Here is a 19,835-nt window from a genome sequence, read left to right as displayed (position 1 = left end):
ATCAAATAAATAAACCAAATAGATCAATCACACCCAAAACTCACCCAGCAACAATCTAACGTATGAAACGGTGACACTGGAAATAAGGGAACAGCTGCACAATGAGCTTTCTGTCATCCGTGATTTAGAAATGTTTTTACATAAATAAAAATCTATTGGAGAACAGAACAAGCAGCACTGGGGCAGATCCTGACACAAAGACTACACAGGAGCCGAATCCCTCACCTAGCGCTTTAATGCTCAATTTTTTTTTAAAGCCAATCAGGGTGGAACAATAAAAGGCAGGAATCAGAGCAGATCCTCAGGACGGATGAATTCAGGGCGGGAGAGGCTGCAGGGGGGGGGGGGGCGGATTTAAAGCCCTGACTCCCCCTCCCCCTCATTGCGCGAGAGAGAGCGCGCGCTTACCCTGCGGGGCTGAGCTTCACTGCAATCGCTGATTTCTCCTTAAGAAAAGGAAACTCCCTGGGTTAGGAGCACGTGGGGAGGGGGGGGAGGAGCTCTCTCCCTGCCTGACCTCATGCGTCTTCCTCTTCCGCCTTCTGCAGGCTGCAGGCACCGCCCCCTTCTGCTGACCTCATCTCCTGCCGCCTCCGATTGGTTGCTGCCTCTGATGATTCATCACCCTGCGACTCCTGGCAGAGCTGCCTGCAGCAAATAATAAAAGGCGGCAGCCGCAAAGAGGGTTGCAGCCTTGACCTGGGGGCTATGCCTCTCCTTTCCCTAGTTTCCTAAATGTCCATAAACTTAAAAAAAAAAATATCGATATAGTAAGACCATAGTAATAAATAAAATAAATACTTCAACATAGCTTGCTAATACAATATCCAAAAGAGCAGATATCATTAACAGTCAATGATTACAACTAAACAATCCATGGTTTAGTCAGGGGGAGGAGGGTGTGCACGGACTTTCTCTTCCCTCTCATATTCACACACATTTTAAAACAGGGATCCCCAAGCTCAGTCCTCAAGGGCTGCAATCCGGTCAGGTTTTCAGGATTCCCTCAATGAATAGGCATGAAACCTGCATGCATTGCCTCCATTGTATGCAATAGACCTCATGCCTGTTCCTTGTGGAAATCCTAAAAACCTGACTGGTTTGCGGCCCCTGAGTTAATGAACATTAGGTCCAGGGTGTGACCGGCTTTATGCGTGGGGGAGGTTATGATTAGATGGAAACCTAGGGCTTGGAGAGAGTTGATGAAAGTTTGGCAAGATGAGGAGGGGGGGGGGGGGGGGGGGAGCGTCTACGTGGAGATTGAAGTCACCAAGTAGGATAGTGGGGTAATCGGTGTTGATTGAGTCGGCTATAAATTCTATGAAGGGTGAGGGGTTTGATTCAAGGAGGGTGGGGGGAGAATACACTAGACAGATTTGCAGGAAGGGGGATTTGAAAAGGCCTATCTCTATTTTGGGTGGAGAGGTGGTATTGATGCGTTTGAACTTTAGGTGTTTCTTAGCAGCTAGGAGTAGGCCTCCTCTTTTTTTGTGGTCTGGGAATGGAGAAAATCTCATATGTGGAGGTGGGGAGTTGGTTGATGAAAACCGTGTCAGTTTCTTTGAGCCATGTCTCAGTGATCCCACAAATGTCTGGCTTGCAATCGGTAAGGAGATCATAGAGAATCGGTGACTTTTTGACAATGGACTGGGCGTTGAAGAGAATTATGGAGAGGGTTGTGAGTCCTAGGAATTGAGTTATGGGGGAGGTAAGGATGGGAATTAGCGATTTGCGTGGGGGTGGAGGGAAGTGGGTAAAGGAGGGAGGTAAGCGGGAAAGGGGCCGGTGGAGGCAAGGGATGGGGTACATTGTCGCTTGAGGGTGGTGGAGGAGCGACGGGATGAAAGGATGGATGTTGTGGGGGGAGGAATTGTTTGGTGGAGGAGTGGTGGGAAGGTTCACGTCCACCAAAGGACGTGAACCTTGTTTTAAATTAAGAATTTCTGTAGCTGCAGTAGATTGACGTGCCAGTTCATCAAAAATTTGTCTAAAAGTGCGGACAAATTGTTGTAAATCTCCAAGTAAAGGATCTCCTCTCTCCCACAAGTGAGATGCCCACACTAAGGCTCTGCCATCCAATAAAGACATAATATAAGTTCTCTTAATCTGATCTGTAGAAAATTGATTAGGCTGAAGAGCAAATCTCATAAAACATAGATTAAAAAACCCAGGACACTGTTTAACATCTCCTGCATAATGAGGTGGTGGAGGCATTGGTACAGGAGTTGTTGAAACAGTAGCAGAATTCAAAGTAAGTGATAAACTGGCTTCTGAAGAAGAAGAATCCTGACGATTTGCTAAACGTTAAACGGTTGCTGCTAAAAGGTCTAAACCTTGCTGTTGTTGCTGGATCCGCTGAGCTAAACCAGGAATGGCCTGAAGGCTAAACAAATCCACCGAGTCCATGGCCTTGGCAATCTGTTAACTATTAGATTTATGAACTCTTAGTCTGACTTATGATAAAATAAGTCAGAAGGTGGATCAAGAAAACAGTCTTTTTATGAAACTGACCTTCAAGACGAGAAGTTGAACTGAACACACAGGTGATTCACTATTAAAAATATTTATTCAGAAAATAGCATAGATTTCAAGTACATATCTCAAATGAAACTTTGTAAATGAGCTAATACATGGCAACAAGCAAAAAAGTATTTATACAAGGCAAAAAAGGCAGAGACAAAGCTGAGGAGAAGCGTTCACCGTTGCTATCAGTTGCCAAGGCAACCTGAACGCTTCTCCACAGTACATATAAATTAGAAATTCATGAGGTACCTTTACCGTTAGACCCAGCTCGAGCCCCCTGCCATTCCTGGACGACTCCTTCTCATCTCCGGAGTGCACGCGCGTGTTGTGATCGAAAACTTGATCACAAACACGCATGCGTGTGACTAGACGTCAGGCACGCTTGTGCGCGCTTGCCCCCGACATCAGGCGCGCCGAAGCAAATGAACGTCGGCGAGCCCCACTGGAATAAACGAAGCTGGCGATCTCGCTGCCCCAATCCCAAGCTGACTAAAGGTAACTTCATAACAAAGGCTCACAAATGTCCTATAGACATCCTGGTAGACCTATCTATGTATATTAATAACTTGTCCCCCACTGAATGGGAAACTTGTCATGCACTTAAGTCAGACCATACCATCACCATCCAACCAGTGGATAAAGGAGGAGGGTTAGTAGTTCTCGACTCTGCAGATTACAACACAGAAGCTTTAATAACTTTCTGACACTGACTACTACCACCCTCTAGTGGATGACCCCAACTATTGCATTACAACCATGCATTAAACAGTTTCTGGAGGAGGGCTTATCCAAGGAATATATCAACTGTAAACAGTAAGATTTTCTGTATAAAGACTTTCCCAGTACTCCGATTTTCTATTTGGGTCCCAAAATTCACAAGTCGCTTACGGCCACACCTGGTCATCCCACAGTTTCAGGAACAGGGACTGTATAAGAGCCTTTATCCAAATATGTGGATTCCTTTCTGTGTTCTATGGTACCTAAAAGCAGACCCTACATTGGAGATTCCTCAGACTTCATTTTGAAGTTATGAGAATTTCAGGACATTGATGACACCTGGCTCCTGGTTACAGCTGACATCGTGTCACTATACACTAAAAAGGCAGCGCTTCGGCTAGTTCATGAGGCACTCATCTCGGAGGCTATGCCAACAGGGTTTAGTGCGTTTATCACAGAACTAGCTTCCCTGGCATTAAAACAGAATTTTTTTCAGATTCTAGCAGCAGATTAGAGGTACTGCTATGGGGGCAACCGTGACACTCTCCCTAGCATGCCTCTACGTGTTCAGGTTTGAGGAGACTTTCATATACACTTTGGAACAGTGGCAAAATATTCACTTGAGGGTCCGTTTCATAGACGATGTCTTCTTAATATGGAAAGGTACTGAAGCATCTTTATAGGCATTTTCTACATGGATTAACACTCATTACCCCAATTTACAGTTCACCATTGTTTCTCATGTACAATCAATTCCGTTTTTGGATCTGAGAATGATCAAAGAAAATCACAGGCTGCTCACCACCATTTTCATAAAGGAACTGATCACAACAATTTATTACATTTCAATAGCTTCCGTTCCTACCAGCTACGTTCTAACATTCCAGTAGGGCAGTTCCTTAGACTCAGACATTTGTGCGACTCCATTTCAGAGTACAACATATGTACGAGGTTCCTACAAAGAGGATATCCACGTAAAATCATTAAAAGAGTTTACAAACGGGGCTTGTTTACCATTCCTGATTTGTTCATAAGAACATAAGAAATTGCCATGCTGGGTCAGACCAAGGGTCCATCATGCCCAGCATCCTGTTTCCAACAGAGGCCAAACCAGGCCACAAGAACCTGGCAGTTACCCAAACACTAAGAAGATCCCATGCTACTGATGCAATTAATAGCAGTGGCTACTCCCTAAGTAAACTTGATTAATAGCAAGTAATGGACTTCTCCTCCAAGAACTTATCCAAACCTTTTTTGAACCCAGCTACACTAACTGCACTAACCACATCCTCTGGCAACAAATTCCAGAGCTTAATTGTGTGTTGAGTGAAAAAGAATTTACTTCAATTAGTTTTAAATGTGCTATTTGCTAACTTCATGGAGTGCCCCTTAGTCCTTCTATTATTCGAAAGAGTAAATAATCGATTCACATTTACCCGTTCTAGACGTCTCATGATTTTAAACACCTCTGTCATATCCCCCCTCAGACGTCTCTTCTCCAACCTGAACAGCCCTAACCTCTTTAGTCTTTCCTCATAGGGGAGCTGTTCCATCCCCCTTATCAATTTGGTCGCCCTTCTCTGTACCTTCTCAAGTGGAACTAAATATTTTGTGAAATACGGTGACCAGAACTGTCACAGTACTCAAGGTGCGGTCTCACCATGGAGCGATACAGAGGCATTATGACATCCTCCGTTTCATTCACCATTCCCTTTCTAATAATTCCTAACATTCTGTTTGCTTTTTTGACTGCCGCAGCACACTGAGCCATTTCCGCTTGCTTCCAGCTGTCACCTTTCTCCCCCATTCCTCCCTTCACTTTTAGCCTCTTCTCTCTTCCCCTATTTCTAGCCCCTTGCTTTCACCCCTGACAAGGCACATTGGTCTCCCCCTCACCACCCTGGGCCTGGCACAGTGCATTCTAAATGTTTGTCTGCCCTTCCAACAGCCCTGGATCCTCTCTCTCCACTCCTCCCTGCCAGCAGCATTTACTTTGCTCCCTCCTTTTGCTAAAGGTGAGAACCCTGTTATTCCATAAATATTCAGCCCTCCATTCAAGCAACACACTCACCCCTGTGCAACTGATACCCTCCCCCCCCCCCCCCATCTCCCTCTCTTCCCTGCAACTCACAGATACGCCCGTGTTAGAGCAATTCCACCTCCCCTCAGAAAACACCCTATCCCTCTCCCTCCCCATCTCCCTCTCTCCCCTGCAACTCATACATACGCACATACTAGAGCAATCCCACCTCCCCTCAGAAAACATCCTCTCCCTCCCCATCTCCTTCTCTCCCCTGTACCTCATACATACGCACATACTAGAGCAATCCCACCTCCCCTCAGAAACCACCCTATCCCTCTCCCTCCCCATCTGGAGGAAGTCATCCCTAACCAGCCTGCATGTCAGTCTGTATGCATGTGTGTGTGTCAGCATGTATGTGCATGTGAGCATTCCTGCCTCTTAATCTGTCCCTGAGCGAGCCTGTGTGTGAGAATCAATGTGGGGTTTAGAGCACAGATCCCCTCAGGGGCCGCAGCCCAGTCAGGTTTTTAGGATTTCCACAAGGACCAGCATGAGGTCTATTGCATACAATGGAGGCAATGCATGCAGGTTTCATGCATATTCACTGAGGCAATCCTGAAAACCTGACCTGCTTGCAGCCCTTGAGGACTGAGTTCGGGGGATCCCTGTTTTAAAATGTGTGTGAATATGAGAGGGAAGAGAAAGTCCGTGCACACCCTCCACCCCCTGACTAAACCATGGATTTTTTTTAGTTGTAATTATTGACTGTTAATGATATCTGCTGTTTTGGATATTGTATTAGCAAGCTATGTTGAAGTATTTATTTTATTTATGACTATGGTCTTACTATGTCGATATTTTATATTTTTTTAAGTTTAAGGACATTTAGGAAACTTAGGGGAAAGGAGAGGCATAGCCCCCAGGTCAAGGCTGCAACCCTCTTTGCGGCTGCCGCCTTTTATTATTTGCTGCAGGCAGCTCTTCCAGGAGTCGCAGGGTGATGAGTCATCAGAGGCAGCAGCCAATCGGAGGTGAGATCGGCAGAAGGGGGCGGTGCCTGCAGAAGGCGGAAGAGGAAGACGCTTAGGCCAGATAGAAGGAGAGATTCTGCTCCCCCCTCCCACGTGCTCCTAACCCGGGAATTTCCTTTTCTTAAGGAGAAATCAGCGATTGCAGGAAAGCTCAGCCCCGCAGGGTAAGCGCGCGCTCTCTCTCTAGTTCCCTGCGACATTTTCTAGCACGATGAAGGGGGAGGGGGAGTCGGGGCTTTAAATCCGACCCCCTGCAAAAATCCCCAGGAGACCCGGTGCCTTGAATAGGGGGGGTAAGCACCGCCCTGGGAAAGAGAGCAGAGGGGGTTTAGCCCCCGAGAGTCTGCGCTCAGAGCTCACAATTTTATTTCCTCTCAGAAACCTGAGCCCTGTCCTTTGTGCTCTCTGTGAGCTGTAATTGTACTTTACAGTTATTATTTTGTCATTTCTATTCCTCTTTTCCATTTGATATTCCTTATTGGGTGAGGGTCTCTCTCTCTCTCTCAGAAACCTGAGCCCTGTCCTTTGTGCTCTCTGGGAGCTGTAATTGTACTTTACAGTTATTATTTTGTCATTTCTATTACTCTTTTCCATTTGATATTCCTTATTGGGTGAGGGTCTCTCTCTCTCTCTGTCCCATGTGTGACTGAGGTGAGGGATTCAGCTCATGTGTAGTCGTTGTGTCAGGATCTGCCCCAGTCCATCTTGTTCTGTTTTCCAATAGATTTTTATTTATGTAAAAACATTTCTAAATCACGGATGACAGAAAGCTCATTGTGCAGCTGTTGCCTTATTTCCAGTGTCACGTTTCATACGTTAGATTGATGCTGGGTGAGTTTTGGGTGTGATTGGTTTATTTATTTGATTTATATTCTGCTTTTAGTGCTGTTTAGCTGTGATGGGCTTGATACAAAGGAGCTGAGTGTGTTTTCTGCAGGATTTTGTGTAACTTCCCAATGTGCCTTATATAGGAGGGAGTTAACTCTCCAGATTATCTTTTTCTCTCCTCCTCAGCCCTCCCTGTCTCTGCTGACTGTATGGAATAGAAAGGAAACATCTCCCCTGTCTCTTACGGAGGTTCCTGTCAGACCCATGGATGGTTTTGTTGGTCCTGGGACTTCAGTGCTGGGATCCAGACCTGCCGGGGTACAGCGGTCACAGTCTGTAGCTCAGACACCTCGCCTGCAGCAGTACAGGAAGGTTATGAAGACAGCACTGGGAGTTTTCCCTTCACCAGAGCCCGATCCCTCCCTGGTGAAGGCTGTGGCTGATCCCCCAAGATCAGAAAATGTTACAGGGGTGGCTGTGTACCCCTTCCCAGATCCACTGCAGCCCAGAACTTTGGACTCTTTGTGGATGGTTGTGGTCTGTCTGGAAGCGACACTTAGCAGCAAGTTGGAAAGGATTCAAGGGGAAATCTCCTCGCTGGAGCTGCGCTCAGTGACCCAGGAGAAGAAAATCTCTGCTCATGGTAAATGGCTGCAAGCGCTGGAGAACAAGGTAGCACATTTATTCCCAAATTCTTCTGCCTCCCTTCAAGATCGTGTTTCACTCAGAAGGAAAACTTAGAAGTTAGAAAATATTTCCAAAAGAAAGATATATTAGAATTATCAATTTTCCCAAGGGATAATATTTCACCAGGGGAAATGATTAATAATTATTTAGGGGAGGCTTTGCAAATATCTAAGCAGTCTTTTCCTCCAGTTAACCAAATTTCTTTTCTAATGAAAATTAAGTTGATAAAGATCTTCTGTCCTTTGCTGCTGAGCCACAAATCTCAAGGAAGAATAATGCATTTAAGCATTCCTATCCCTTCCCACTTACAGTTCAAGCTCCTCTTACTCACCTACAAGAGCCTTCCCTCTGCAGCTCCTCACTGACTCTCCTCTCTTATCTCTCCCTGTACCCCTCGTCGTGCACTCTGCTCATCATGCGAGTCTCCCCCCCCCGCCCCCCCCCGATTCCTGACTCCGTGCTCTCCTCCTGACTCACTGTGTGCTTGGAATAGACTTCCTGAGCCGCTGCGTTAGGCTCCCTCGCCTGATTTATATCCTGTCTGAAATCCCACCTTGTTGAGGCTGCTTTTATGTCTTAGACCTGATTATCCCCCTTACAGCCTCATTCATTTTTAACCATTTTCTTAATAGAAGAAATTCCTCAAGATTATTTTGCCCTGTCTCTTTGTCTTGGTTAGATTGTAAGCTCTACCGATCAGGGACCGTCTTTTATATGTGTTTTGTGCAGCACTGTTTATGTTTTTACTAATTTTGAGTGAGGGGATCCACCGGAGACAGAGAGGGGAGTGAACCAGGGGTTACTGAGAGGGGAGGGAGTGTCAAAGATAGTATCCACTCCTGGTGCCACATACTTTAGGTTTGCCACTGGATGTGCAGAAGGAGGGAACAGCGTCTAAGACAAACCAAGGTTAGGGGCTGAGCAGTCAGGAGGATGAGAGCACAGTGACTTCTCCTGATGTGACAGAATCAGATGTTCCTGAGGTTATGGATAATGCTCTGTTGGATCTTGGGTTTTATTATTCACTGATTTTTCCAGGCAGAGGCATTTGATAGTCTGTGTCTCTGGAATCAGAGAATCTTTCCATAGTTAGACTTGCAAACCCTGAGATCCAGAGAGGAATCTGACTCCAGGGGAAAAAGTCTGGCAGTTCCTGGGGATGAGGGTTCCTGGTGTCCCCTCTTCCATGATTAGAGATTAAAGCCAGCTGAGCCCCTCCATGTGTCCCTGAGCATTTCTGGTTTGTGTTTCAGGTGCCGGTGATGTCGGAGGACCTCGCTGTCTCTTTCTCCCAGGAGGAAGGAGGGTGTTTAGATGAAGGACAGAAGGAGCTTTACAGGGATGTGAAGGAGAATTATGAGATCCTGAGCTCTGTAGGTAAGGATTGCATTATCTCTGTTTTTAGGAAATACAGGGGATGTTTTACTAAAAGTCATTTTTCCCTGGGTCAGCACCACACCAGAGATGTACAAGCAGGCCTGGATTTACGAATAGGAGCATGAAGCCTGTCCTCGTCTTCTCACCCTTTACCTGGTCCTCAGTCCCTCTCCTCACCCTTTTCCTGTTCTTCTCTCATCCTCTTTTTTTTCTCATCCCTGACAGCTCCTCCCTCTACTGATATTTGAGATCACTTTTTCTCAATAAAAAGATAATGAGTTTATAGAGACACACTCTTAGTTGAAACTGGGGAGGAGGAATAGCCTAGTGGTTAGAGCAGGGGACCACAAACCAGGAGACCAGGGTTCGAGTCCTGCAGTTGCTCCTTGTGACCTTGGGCAAGTTACTTTACCCTCCATTTGCCTCAGGTACAAAAACTTAGATTGTAAGTCCTCTGGGTGATTTATGAGTGTTTGAAAAGTTTATTGTGTAAAGATGTTTTTAATTTATTCATTTTATGTTATTTTATTTGTAACTGAATGTGTAGGTATCTTTGTAATCCACCCTGAACAATTGCATTGGAGGAGGTGGGGTATAAGTTTTATAAATGTATGAAAAAAATAAAATAAACCACAGGAGCTCTATAAAGACATCAACCAGGAGTTTTCACAGGCATCTCCTAAAACTTCTCCTATATCACAGAATTTTCTAATATCACACATCCTATGCAGTCATTGTGTGATCCTTCAAGAAGTCTGATTCTAGGACATTGATAGTTTTCCATTCCATTATCCCTGATACATGATTAATTCCTTCTTTTTATATCCAGCTGCCAATGAGGTCATACAGGAAGAGAGGAGGGAGGAGAATCGAGAATCGTTCCCTATAGTACTGGCACTTGCACCAAGACAATCCGGAAATGAATTTGAGAATCTTTCCCAAAAGGCTGAGGGGGAAGACACTTGCCAAAGTCAGCAGGCATTGGAGAAGAAGCAGCGAGACCCTGCAGGAAACTCACAAGATGGAGTCACTTCGTTTGAGAGACGTGACAGGGAGCTCACAGACAACCTCGAGCACAAGAGACCCCTAAGAGCAGAGAGACCCTTCCACAGTAATAACAGTGATCGAATGACTTCTGACCTTCACCAAATAGAGGAGAAAGGGAAGAAATCCTTTCACTGTGACACCTGTGGGAAAACCTTTGATAGGAAATGTCATTTTGTATTGCACCAGAAAACCCACACAGGAGCAAGACCTTTTCCATGCTCTCAGTGTGGAAAATGTTTCAAACATAAGTTAACCCTGAAATTACACCAGAAAATGCACACTCAAGGGAGCATGTATACTTGTATTGAATGTAAGAAAAGCTTTTCTAGCAGGGTATCCTTAGTTATACACCAAAGAACACACACAGGACAGAGACCCTCTCATTGCCCTCAAGATGGGGAATCTTACAGCTCTCATTTCTCTTTATTAAATCACCAGAAAATGGAGACAGAAGAGAGAACATTTTCATATTCTGAAAGTGGAGAAAATATCATTCAAAAGCAAGAAATAATAAACCCACAACCACAGACAGAAGAAAAATTATTCATGTGTAATGGTGGTGACAGAAATTTCAATCAGAAAGAAAACTTCACACAACAACTAAAATACCAACCAGGAGAGAGAGCAATTTCAAGTAATGAATGCAATGAAAGCTTATGTGAGGGAAAAGTCTTTTCAGGAGTTCGAAAAAAAACATTGCTTTGTATTCAGTCTGAAAAAAGCTTCAGTGCAGAAGCAGATGTCACAAAAGAGAAGAAAATCCCCAAAGTAGAAAGTCAGTTTATATGTACTGAGTGTGGTAAAAGCTTCAGCAAGAAGTGTGACCTCATCATCCACCAGAGAATCCACACGGGAGTCAAACCATTTACATGTAGTGAGTGTGGTAAATGTTTCAGTTACAAAGGAAGCTTCAAATGCCACCAGAGAATCCACACAGGAGAGAAGCCATTTACATGTAGTGAGTGTGGTAAATGTTTCAGTCAGAAAGGAAACTTAGAATGCCACCAGAGAATCCACACTGGAGAGAATCTGTTTACATGTAGTGAATGTGGTAGAAGTTTCAGTCACAAAGGAAGCTTCAAATGCCACCAGAGAATCCACACAGGAGAGAAGCCATTTACATGTAGTGAGTGTGGTAAATGTTTCAGTCAGAAAGGAAGCTTAGAATGCCATCAGAGAATCCACACAGGAGAGAATCCATTTACATGTAGTGATTGTGATAAAAGTTTCAATCAGAAAGGAAGCTTAGAACGCCACCAGAGAATCCACACAGGAGAGAAGCCATTTACATGTAGTGAGTGTGGTAAAAGTTTCAGTGGGAAAGAAGGTCTCAAATCCCATCAGAGAATGCACACAGGAGAGAAGCCATTTACATGTAGTGAGTGTGGTAAAAGTTTCAGTCAGAAAGGAAGCTTCGAACGCCACCAGAGAATCCACACTGGAGAGAAGCTATTTACATGTAGTGAATGTGGCAAATGTTTCTGTCAGAAAGGTAACTTGAAATATCATCAGAGAATTCATACTGGAGAGAAGCCATTTACATGTAGTGAATGTGGCAAATGTTTCTGTCTGAAAGGTAACTTGAAATATCATCAGAGAATTCATACTGGAAAGAAGCCATTTACTTGTAGTGAATGTGGTAAAAGCTTCAGTCATAAGGTAGACCTCAAATGCCACCAGAGTAACCATTTACATATAATGAGCCTGATAAAAGTTTAAGTCAGAAAATATCTTTCATATGGCATCAAAGAATATCCACTGGAGTGAAGCCAAGTCTTGTACTTTTGTATAGTAAAAGCTTCAGAAAAAAGAAGAACTTTCAAGCCACCAGAGAAGCCACACATGAGTCACATGCAATACATGCACTTTCCTATATATATTTTTAATTGTAGAATGGCCTGATAAAGATATTAAAGAGTTGGATGCAAGAACAATACAACTTCTCCATATGCCTCAAGTAATCTTTTAAGAGTCAGTGCATGCTGAGATTGTACTTTCCAGCAACTGGAGGAGGTGCAGGCCTTACAGATGCAAATGTTCGAAATAGTGCTGTAGTACGAAAGTGAATGGCCAAAATTGGTCTTCATTCTTAAGCATGAACAATTGTTACAAGAGTTGAAAGAATAAGTGAGACTCTGCCAATACAGGAGGGGAAGAATCAATGGAATTTGCAAAGTATAGAAAAATCATTGCAAAGAATCAGACCAGTAAACAAGGAAAATCAATTCCCAAAAACACAAATATAGTGGGAAATAGAGTTACTTCAGAAACCCCACACAGCTCAAAACCTGACACGGGAAAGGCTCTGGAATGGTGAGTTTAAACATAGGGATGGGAGATTTATACTTGCACCACTGGACAATGGATGGTTCACAGCCAGCAGAGGAAAAACCTGGTAGAACAGGCAAATGCAGGATCTGTAAAATAGAACTAGAAATGGTTATATAGCTTGATGCTAGAGGTCAGGTGCTGATGTGAGATGTCCTTCATACAGAAAAGCATAAAGGTGGCCCGGCTCATCCTTGGAAGTTGTTGTAAACATTATAACATCGCTGTTCCAGGAAAGCACTGGGATCCTGATCCTGACAGAAAATCAAACTTCGCGGTAAAGGGAAAAACCAAAAGAATATTGCTGATAGAGTTGTAAATAGCAAGTGTATACTCTGTGGATCATAGGGGATATCCAAAATCCTTAAGTATCATAAGATGGAATTGGAGACCAAAAGGACAAAAAACTGGTCCAGATGTATTGGGTGCCACTGGCCTGATTAAGAAGAATTTTCAGGCACAGATAGAGGTGTTTCCTGTGCATCTAACATCTTTTGAACTCCAGAAAGAGGCTCTCTTTGGCAGAATTCAAGTATTTTGAAGGACATTTGGAGTGAAATTGAGAGTTTGAGATCTTATTCCAAATATCATGACTTAGCATTTCTCTATACTAAATGTGACAAGAAAGTTACTCAGCACCACACGTTAAAAGGCACTAAAAGCTCTACTCATATTTGAAGGACAAAAAGTAATGGAACAGATAGACTCTTGATATTCCTTGCTCAGTACTTTCACTTGGTACAAAATGGTGACCAAGTGTCCGCAACCCACTATTACTATTTAAGAATGAAAAACGAGAAACAGACAAATGCACGCGTCATCCAGGATAAAAAGAGCCTCAGCCTCTGCGCTGGAGATAATAAGAACATAAGATATGCCATATTAGGTCAGACCAAGGGTCCATAAAGGCAAGTATCTTGTTTCCAACAGTTGCCAATGCAAGTCACTAGAACCTGGCAAGTACCCAAACATTCTTTCTCTCCTTATCCATTAGATAAATCACAACCTTCTATTGCTTATTAATTGCTGTAATAGTAGTTTATGGATTTTTCCTCTAGGAACTTATCAAAAGTTTTTAAAACCCAGTTACACTAACTACTGTTACCTCATCCTCTGGGAATTAATTCTAGAGCTTAACTTTGTACTGAGTGAAAAAAATTTTCTTTGATTTGTTTTAAATTGCTAACTTCTTGGCGTGCCCCCTGTTCCTTCTATTATCTGAGAGAGTAAATAATAGATTAACATTAACTTGTTCAAGTCCTTTCATGATTTTGTAGTCTTCTATCATATCCCCCTCAGCCGTCTCTGTTAGAATCTGCTATGCTGATGGGAGGAGCAAGCAGATGGGAATTATCAATGTGTTACATTTCGGCTCCTGAAGAAGGAGGAGTTAGCAATCCCTTATGAATTAGGCTGCGGAGTAGCAATCTGTATAGGACCATACCGCCAGGGAGGCAGAGTTAGCTATCTGTTACGGGTCTTGCTAGGGAGTCATCAATCTGATAGGCTTGGCTCCTGTAGGAGAAGGAGTTCAGCAATCAATTAGTGCTCTGCTCCCCCAGAGGGAAGGAGTAGTAACTGTTATACTTCTTTCCTGTAGAATAATGAGCCAGCAACCTGTATGATCCCCGCAGGGAGATAGTTATCTGATATAGAACAGCTTCCGCAGAAAGAGAAGTAACACTTAGTAGAAATAATGAATCCCTGGGCCGATGGCAGATGACAGCACCCTCAAATGGAGATCCTGAAAGGGGACCACCGGCTAAGCTGGAGTATTGAGACAAACACAGAAAGTTCTTTATTAGACTGGAAGTAGAACCACCAGAGGTGGCAGTAGTGAGCTGATGTGCCCGGCGGGGCTGAAGTCCCTCAGATACTGGAACTGCAATTTCTGAGTTGCTGAGCTCTAAGGAGAGACTATAGGTAGTGAGTAGACAGGGTATGCTGGGCATAACCAGTGGTAGATGATACACTCACAATTGTAGATGTCTGCAATATCCTCTTATGCAACAGAGAGTCTTTAGTATTCGGTAACAGGAGCCGCAGGCGAGTACTGGTTCTTGTAGGCAATCTGAAATAGAACTCTTAATAACTGTGTATAGAATGGTTTCTGGAATAGAAGAGAGGCTAGGAGAGAATTAGGAACATAGGCCCTCGTGAAGCGAGTACCGGTTCCTATCTGTTAACCTGTAATAGTAATCCATAAAATATAGGTATGCGATATCTTCTGAGAAAGGTATTAGGAACAGAGGCCCTCGTGGAGCGAGTACCGGTGCCTTTCTGCAAACTGAAATGGTAACTTACGATCTCCGTACCTGCGATAACGTCTTAGACGGAAGGGAGTCTTGAGATAAGGAACAAGGGCCCTCGTGGAGCGAGTATCGGTTCCTGTCTGTAATAGGACTCACTGCGTTCATGTCTGCGATCGCGTCCAGGCGATAGGAGTCTTCGGGAACGAGTACCGGATCCCGTCCAACAATCTGAAATCAAGATGAGAGAGCGGAGCCCCCGAGGAGCGGGTACTCCTGGTAAGTTTGAAAAGGCCGAGCAGTGGGGAAAGGTTTCCCCTTGCTAACTCGGATCGTTGTTGCAAGTAGTGTGTGTGGACTGCCAAAGCATGTCCCGATGGAGTTCCTTGCTAACTCGTTTAAGGTTAGCAAACAAAGACTTTTTAAATGGAAAACGGATGACATCACTACGGGGGGACGCCTCTGAGGTTTGTGCCCTTGCTGGTACAAGTCTGGAGCGCACGCATGTCCTTACGTCATCAGGAACATGGCGGATCCATGGCATCAAGCTAGCCCGGGGAAACCGGGACCAAGAGGCGGGGAGAAGCCATGGCTGCCTGTCCATCTGAGCCGAAGGGAGTCACCACAAAGGTAGAGAGGGTGGAACGAGGGTGAAAATAGGCACGAATGCAACAGTCTCTTCTCCAAATTGAACAGCCCTAACTTCTTTAGCCTTTCCTCATAGGGCAACCATTTCATGCCCCTAATTTTGGTCACTTACCATGGTCGCTACACCCAGATAAACATTGGCTTCCTATCCATTCCCACTTACAGTTCAAGTTCCTCTTACTCACCTACAAGAGCCTTCACTCTCCAGCTCCTCACTACCTCTCCTCTCCTATCTCTCCGTGTACCCCTCCTCGTGCATTTCGCTCATGATGCAAGTCCCTCCTATCACTACCCTTCTCCTCTCCCCCGATTCCCGACTCCGTGCTTTCCTCCTGACTGCACCCCATAGACTTTCTGAGCTGCTGCATCATGTTCTCTCTCTCGCCTGATTTAAATACTGATTAGAAATCCATCTTTCAGAGGCTGCTTTTAATTCATAACCCCTTTTTATCCCCCTTTGATTTCACTCAATTTTATTCATTTTCTTAATAAAAAAAATTCCATAAGTCTCTTTTGCCCTGTCTTTTAATTTTAATTAGATTGTAAGCTCTACTAAGAAGGGACTTTATTTTCTATGTTTTTGTACAACACTGTATATGTTGAGGAGTGCTATACAAGTGATTAGTAATAGAAGTGATACTGTCATAATCCTTGTGTACCCCTGTTATGTCCTGGACAACAGAGAAAACAATTAGGGGATAGTACAACTTAAATTGTACTTTTTAGGACCTGGTCTCAATAATTTCTGTGCCTAAAACCCAGGATGGTGCCTGTAAATGGGCTTTTAAAATTTGCCCTTGTGCATGTAACAGTAAGAGGTGTTGCGGGGATACTATTTACATACAAGCAGGTGTTAATGCATCTGCAGTCCTGATATTCATGTGCACCAACTATTATTTAAAGCAGCCTTGTGCATAATTTGTAGATGCAAACTTTATCTCTAAACGGGCTAATAAGACTCACTTTCTTCAATATTTAAAGTGAGTAGGGTAAAGGTTTCAGTCAGAAAGAACTTTCAGGCTGATACAGAATGGTGCACTCAGGCCGAGTGCACAGTAAGCCCCCATTTGGATGCGTGTTTTCTACGCGCTATTATTACCCCTTATACAGTAAGGGGTAATAGTTTGGATTACAAACTGGTTAAAAGACCGGAAACAGAGAGTAGGATTAAATGGTCAATTTTCTCAGTGGAAAAGGGTAAATAGTGGAGTGCCTCAGGGATCTATACTTGGACCGGTGCTTTTCAATATATTTATAAATGATCTGGATAGGATTACAACGAGTGAGGTATCAGATTTGTGAATGATACAAAATTATTCAGAGTAGTTAAATCACAAGTGGATTGTGATACATTACAGGAGAACTTTGCAAGACTGGAATATTGGGCATCCAAATGGCAGATGAAATTTAATGTGGACAAGTGCAAGGTGATGCATGTAGGGAAAAATAACCCATGCTATAGTTACACAATGTTAGGTTCCATAGTAGGAGCTACCACCCAAGAAAGAGATCTAGGCGTCATAGTGGATAATACATTGAAATCCTCGGATCAGTGTGCTGCCGCAGTCAAGAAAGCAAACAGAATGTTGGGAATTATTAGAAATGGAATGGTGAATAAAACAGAAAATGTCATAATGCCTCTGTATCGCTTCATGGTGAGACCGCACCTTGAATACCGTGTACAATTCTGGTCGCCGCATCTCAAAAAAGATATAGTTGCGATGGAGAAGGTACAGAGACGGGCAACCAAAATGATAAAGGGGATGGAACAGCTCCCCTATGAGGAAAGGCTGAAGAGGTTAGGGCTGTTCAGCTCTCAGAAATTAAACTCCTTCCAAAGGGAGCACCGGGCAAGTGTACAGAAAAGCAGAAAAACTGCTTTTCTGTACACTCTCCGACTTATTATTTATTTATTTATGTATTTATTTATTTATTTATTTAACATTTTTCTATACCGAACTTCATGACAAGCTTCATATCAGGCCGGTTTACATCAAACTTAGGGGTTAACTTAACAGAACCATATAACCAGAAGGCCGAGGCGCAGATACAAATAACAAGGAGAATAAACTTGGGGGCTAGAGTAGCCAGGAAACAAAGGACAGAAAGAACTGGAGAATGAACATGAATGAATATACAATGGCTAGGTCGGACATTTAGTCTATTGAGCTACATGACGAAAAACTGTTGCACTATTAGGTTTCAGGGAAGGCTTGGACGAAAAGCCAAGTCTTGAGTTTTTTTCGGAAGGTAGTCAGGCAGGGTTCCAGTCTTAGGTCAGTCGGCAGGTTGTTCCAGATGATGGGGCCAACTGTGGAGAAAGCTCGTTCTTTCATGGAGGTTAGACGGGTGGATTTATTTGGTGGAACTTGAAGGGTTCCTTTGTGTGCCGCTCTGATGGGTCTTGCAGAAGTGTATAGTTTGAGAGGGAACCGAAGGTCTAAAGGAAGTTGGTTGTGTATGGATTTGTGGATAATGGTGAGTGCTTTGTGCAGAATTCTGTATTTAATAGGTAACCAGTGTAAATTTCTGAGTATAGGGGTGATGTGAGTTCTCCGGTTAGTGTTGGTTAATATCCTGGCTGCTGAGTTCTGGAGCATCTGAAGTGGTCTAGTGGCAGAGATTGGGAGTCCTAAGAGGAGAGTGTTGCAGTAGTCGGTTTTGGAAAATATTGTTGACTGGAGGACCGTTCTGAAGTCCTGGAGATGGAGGAGGGGTTTGAGTCTTTTCATAACTTGTAGCTTAAAGAAACAATCCTTAGTAATATTGTTAATTGATTTTTTTAGGTTTAAATGATTGTCAATGGTGACACCTAAGTCTCTGACTTGAGTGGTCTGAGGAATAGAGGTTGTCTGATGATGGCTGGTAGAAAGGTCGGATGAGATGAGAAGAATTTCTGTTTTGGCTGCATTGAGGACTAGGTTCAGGCTGGTGAGTAGGTGGTTGATGGACTTGAGGCAGTCCTCCCAGAAGGAGAGCGTCTTTGGAAGGGATTCTTTTATAGGGATCAGGATCTGAACATCGTCAGCATATAAGTAGTGAATTAGGTTAAGGTTTGTGAGGAGCTGGCAGAGAGGCAATAGATAGATATTAATGAGGGTGGGGGATAGAGAGGAGCCTTGAGGAACACCTAGAGTGGATTTGAAGTTAGGGGATTCTTTATTGTTGATAGTGATCTTGGAGCTTCTATTATCGAGGAATGAGCTGAACCATTGGAGGGCGTTTCCAGATAATCCGATGTCTGAGAGACGATCGAGGAGGATGCTATGGTTCACGGTATCAAACGCTGCAGATATGTCCAAGAGAACTAGCAGGAATGAAATCCCTTTGTCTAGACCCATGAGGATGTGGTCTGTTAGTGAGTTGAGGAGGGTTTCAGTACTGGAAGACTTGCGAAAGCCATACTGGGAGGGGTATAGGATTTTGTGTTCCTCAAGGAAGTCCAAAAGCTGTGTGTTCACCACCTTCTCGGTCAATTTTGCTAGCAGCGGGAGGTTGGATATGGGTCGGAAGTTGGAGAGCTCATTAGTGTCCAAGTTTGGTTTCTTCAGGAGGGGTTTAATAGATGCTGTTTTAAGGTCATCTGGGTAAATTCCTTGCTCAAGGGAGCAGTTGATTATGTTGGCTAGAGATCTGGAGATGGTGCCTGGGATGAGGAGCAGAAGTTTTGTTGGGATGTGGTCCATCGGGTGGTTGGATGGTTTCAATTTCTTGAGTGTTAATTCTATCTCCAGAGGGGAGGTGGGCTCGAAGGACTCTAGGATAGCTCTGGGGGAGTCTGTGGTGGCGTAGTTTAGAGCTGGAGGTGTAGGGTTAGTAGGGAGCAGCGCTAGGGTGTTTGCAATTTTATTCTGAAAGAAGATTGCGAGTTCATTGGCTTTGGATTGAGCTTGATCATCAGGAATGGTAGGAGCAGAGGGTTTGGTGAGTTGAGATACATAGGAAAACAGGGCCCTAGCGTCGTACTGGATATCATGGATTCTGCTGGCATAAAAGTCTTTTTTTGCTTGCAGTAGAGTAATCCTGTAATGATGCATGTTTCGTTTGTAATCGGACAGCGTAGTAGAGTTGGGGAACTTCCGCCAAGAGTCTTCCTTGTGTCGGAGGTTTTGCTTCATTCGTTTGAGTTCAGGTGAGTACCAAGGTTGCATCCTTTTCTGAGTCCAATTGATGGTTTTCGACTGTTTGGGGCAGAGTTTGTTGGCTATAGACTCCGTGATATTGCGCCAGGATAGAAGGGCAGAGTTGGGGTTAGAAGTGTCAAGGTTGGGGAGTTCTTTGGAAAGATGTTCACTGAGAATATCGGAGGAACATTTTCTTCTGTGATGGATAGTGGAGTGAGGTTGTGGTTGAGAGGGGTTTCCTCGAGTCTTGAGA

At 44.0% G+C, this 19,835-nt stretch overlaps 2 protein-coding genes across 3 annotated transcripts in view; both read left to right on the top strand.

Moving 5' to 3' along the window:
• The window catches only part of LOC115083461 (gastrula zinc finger protein XlCGF57.1-like), a 389,522-nt gene that overhangs the window by 314,094 nt on the left and 55,593 nt on the right, over positions 1 to 19,835 (top strand). The window lies entirely within an intron of this gene.
• On the top strand, positions 9,157 to 13,530 carry LOC115083471 (gastrula zinc finger protein XlCGF57.1-like). The gene is made up of 2 exons (XM_029587320.1): positions 9,157 to 9,186; positions 10,016 to 13,530. Exon 2 carries the CDS (start codon positions 10,315 to 10,317, stop codon positions 11,950 to 11,952), a length of 1,638 nt encoding a protein of 545 aa, XP_029443180.1. The 5' UTR covers positions 9,157 to 9,186; positions 10,016 to 10,314; the 3' UTR covers positions 11,953 to 13,530.

This window comes from Rhinatrema bivittatum, chromosome 2, assembly GCF_901001135.1.
Source record: "Rhinatrema bivittatum chromosome 2, aRhiBiv1.1, whole genome shotgun sequence".
In the NCBI taxonomy this organism is placed as follows: Eukaryota; Metazoa; Chordata; class Amphibia; order Gymnophiona; family Rhinatrematidae; genus Rhinatrema; species Rhinatrema bivittatum.
Note: the sequence above shows the minus strand (reverse complement) of the source record. Positions and strands in the feature narration are given on the sequence as shown.

Bases quoted from the DNA above. Each gene is read 5' to 3' on its own strand.
- LOC115083471 (XM_029587320.1), top strand. From the start codon at position 10,315: ATGACTTCTGACCTTCACCAAATAGAGGAGAAAGGGAAGAAATCCTTT.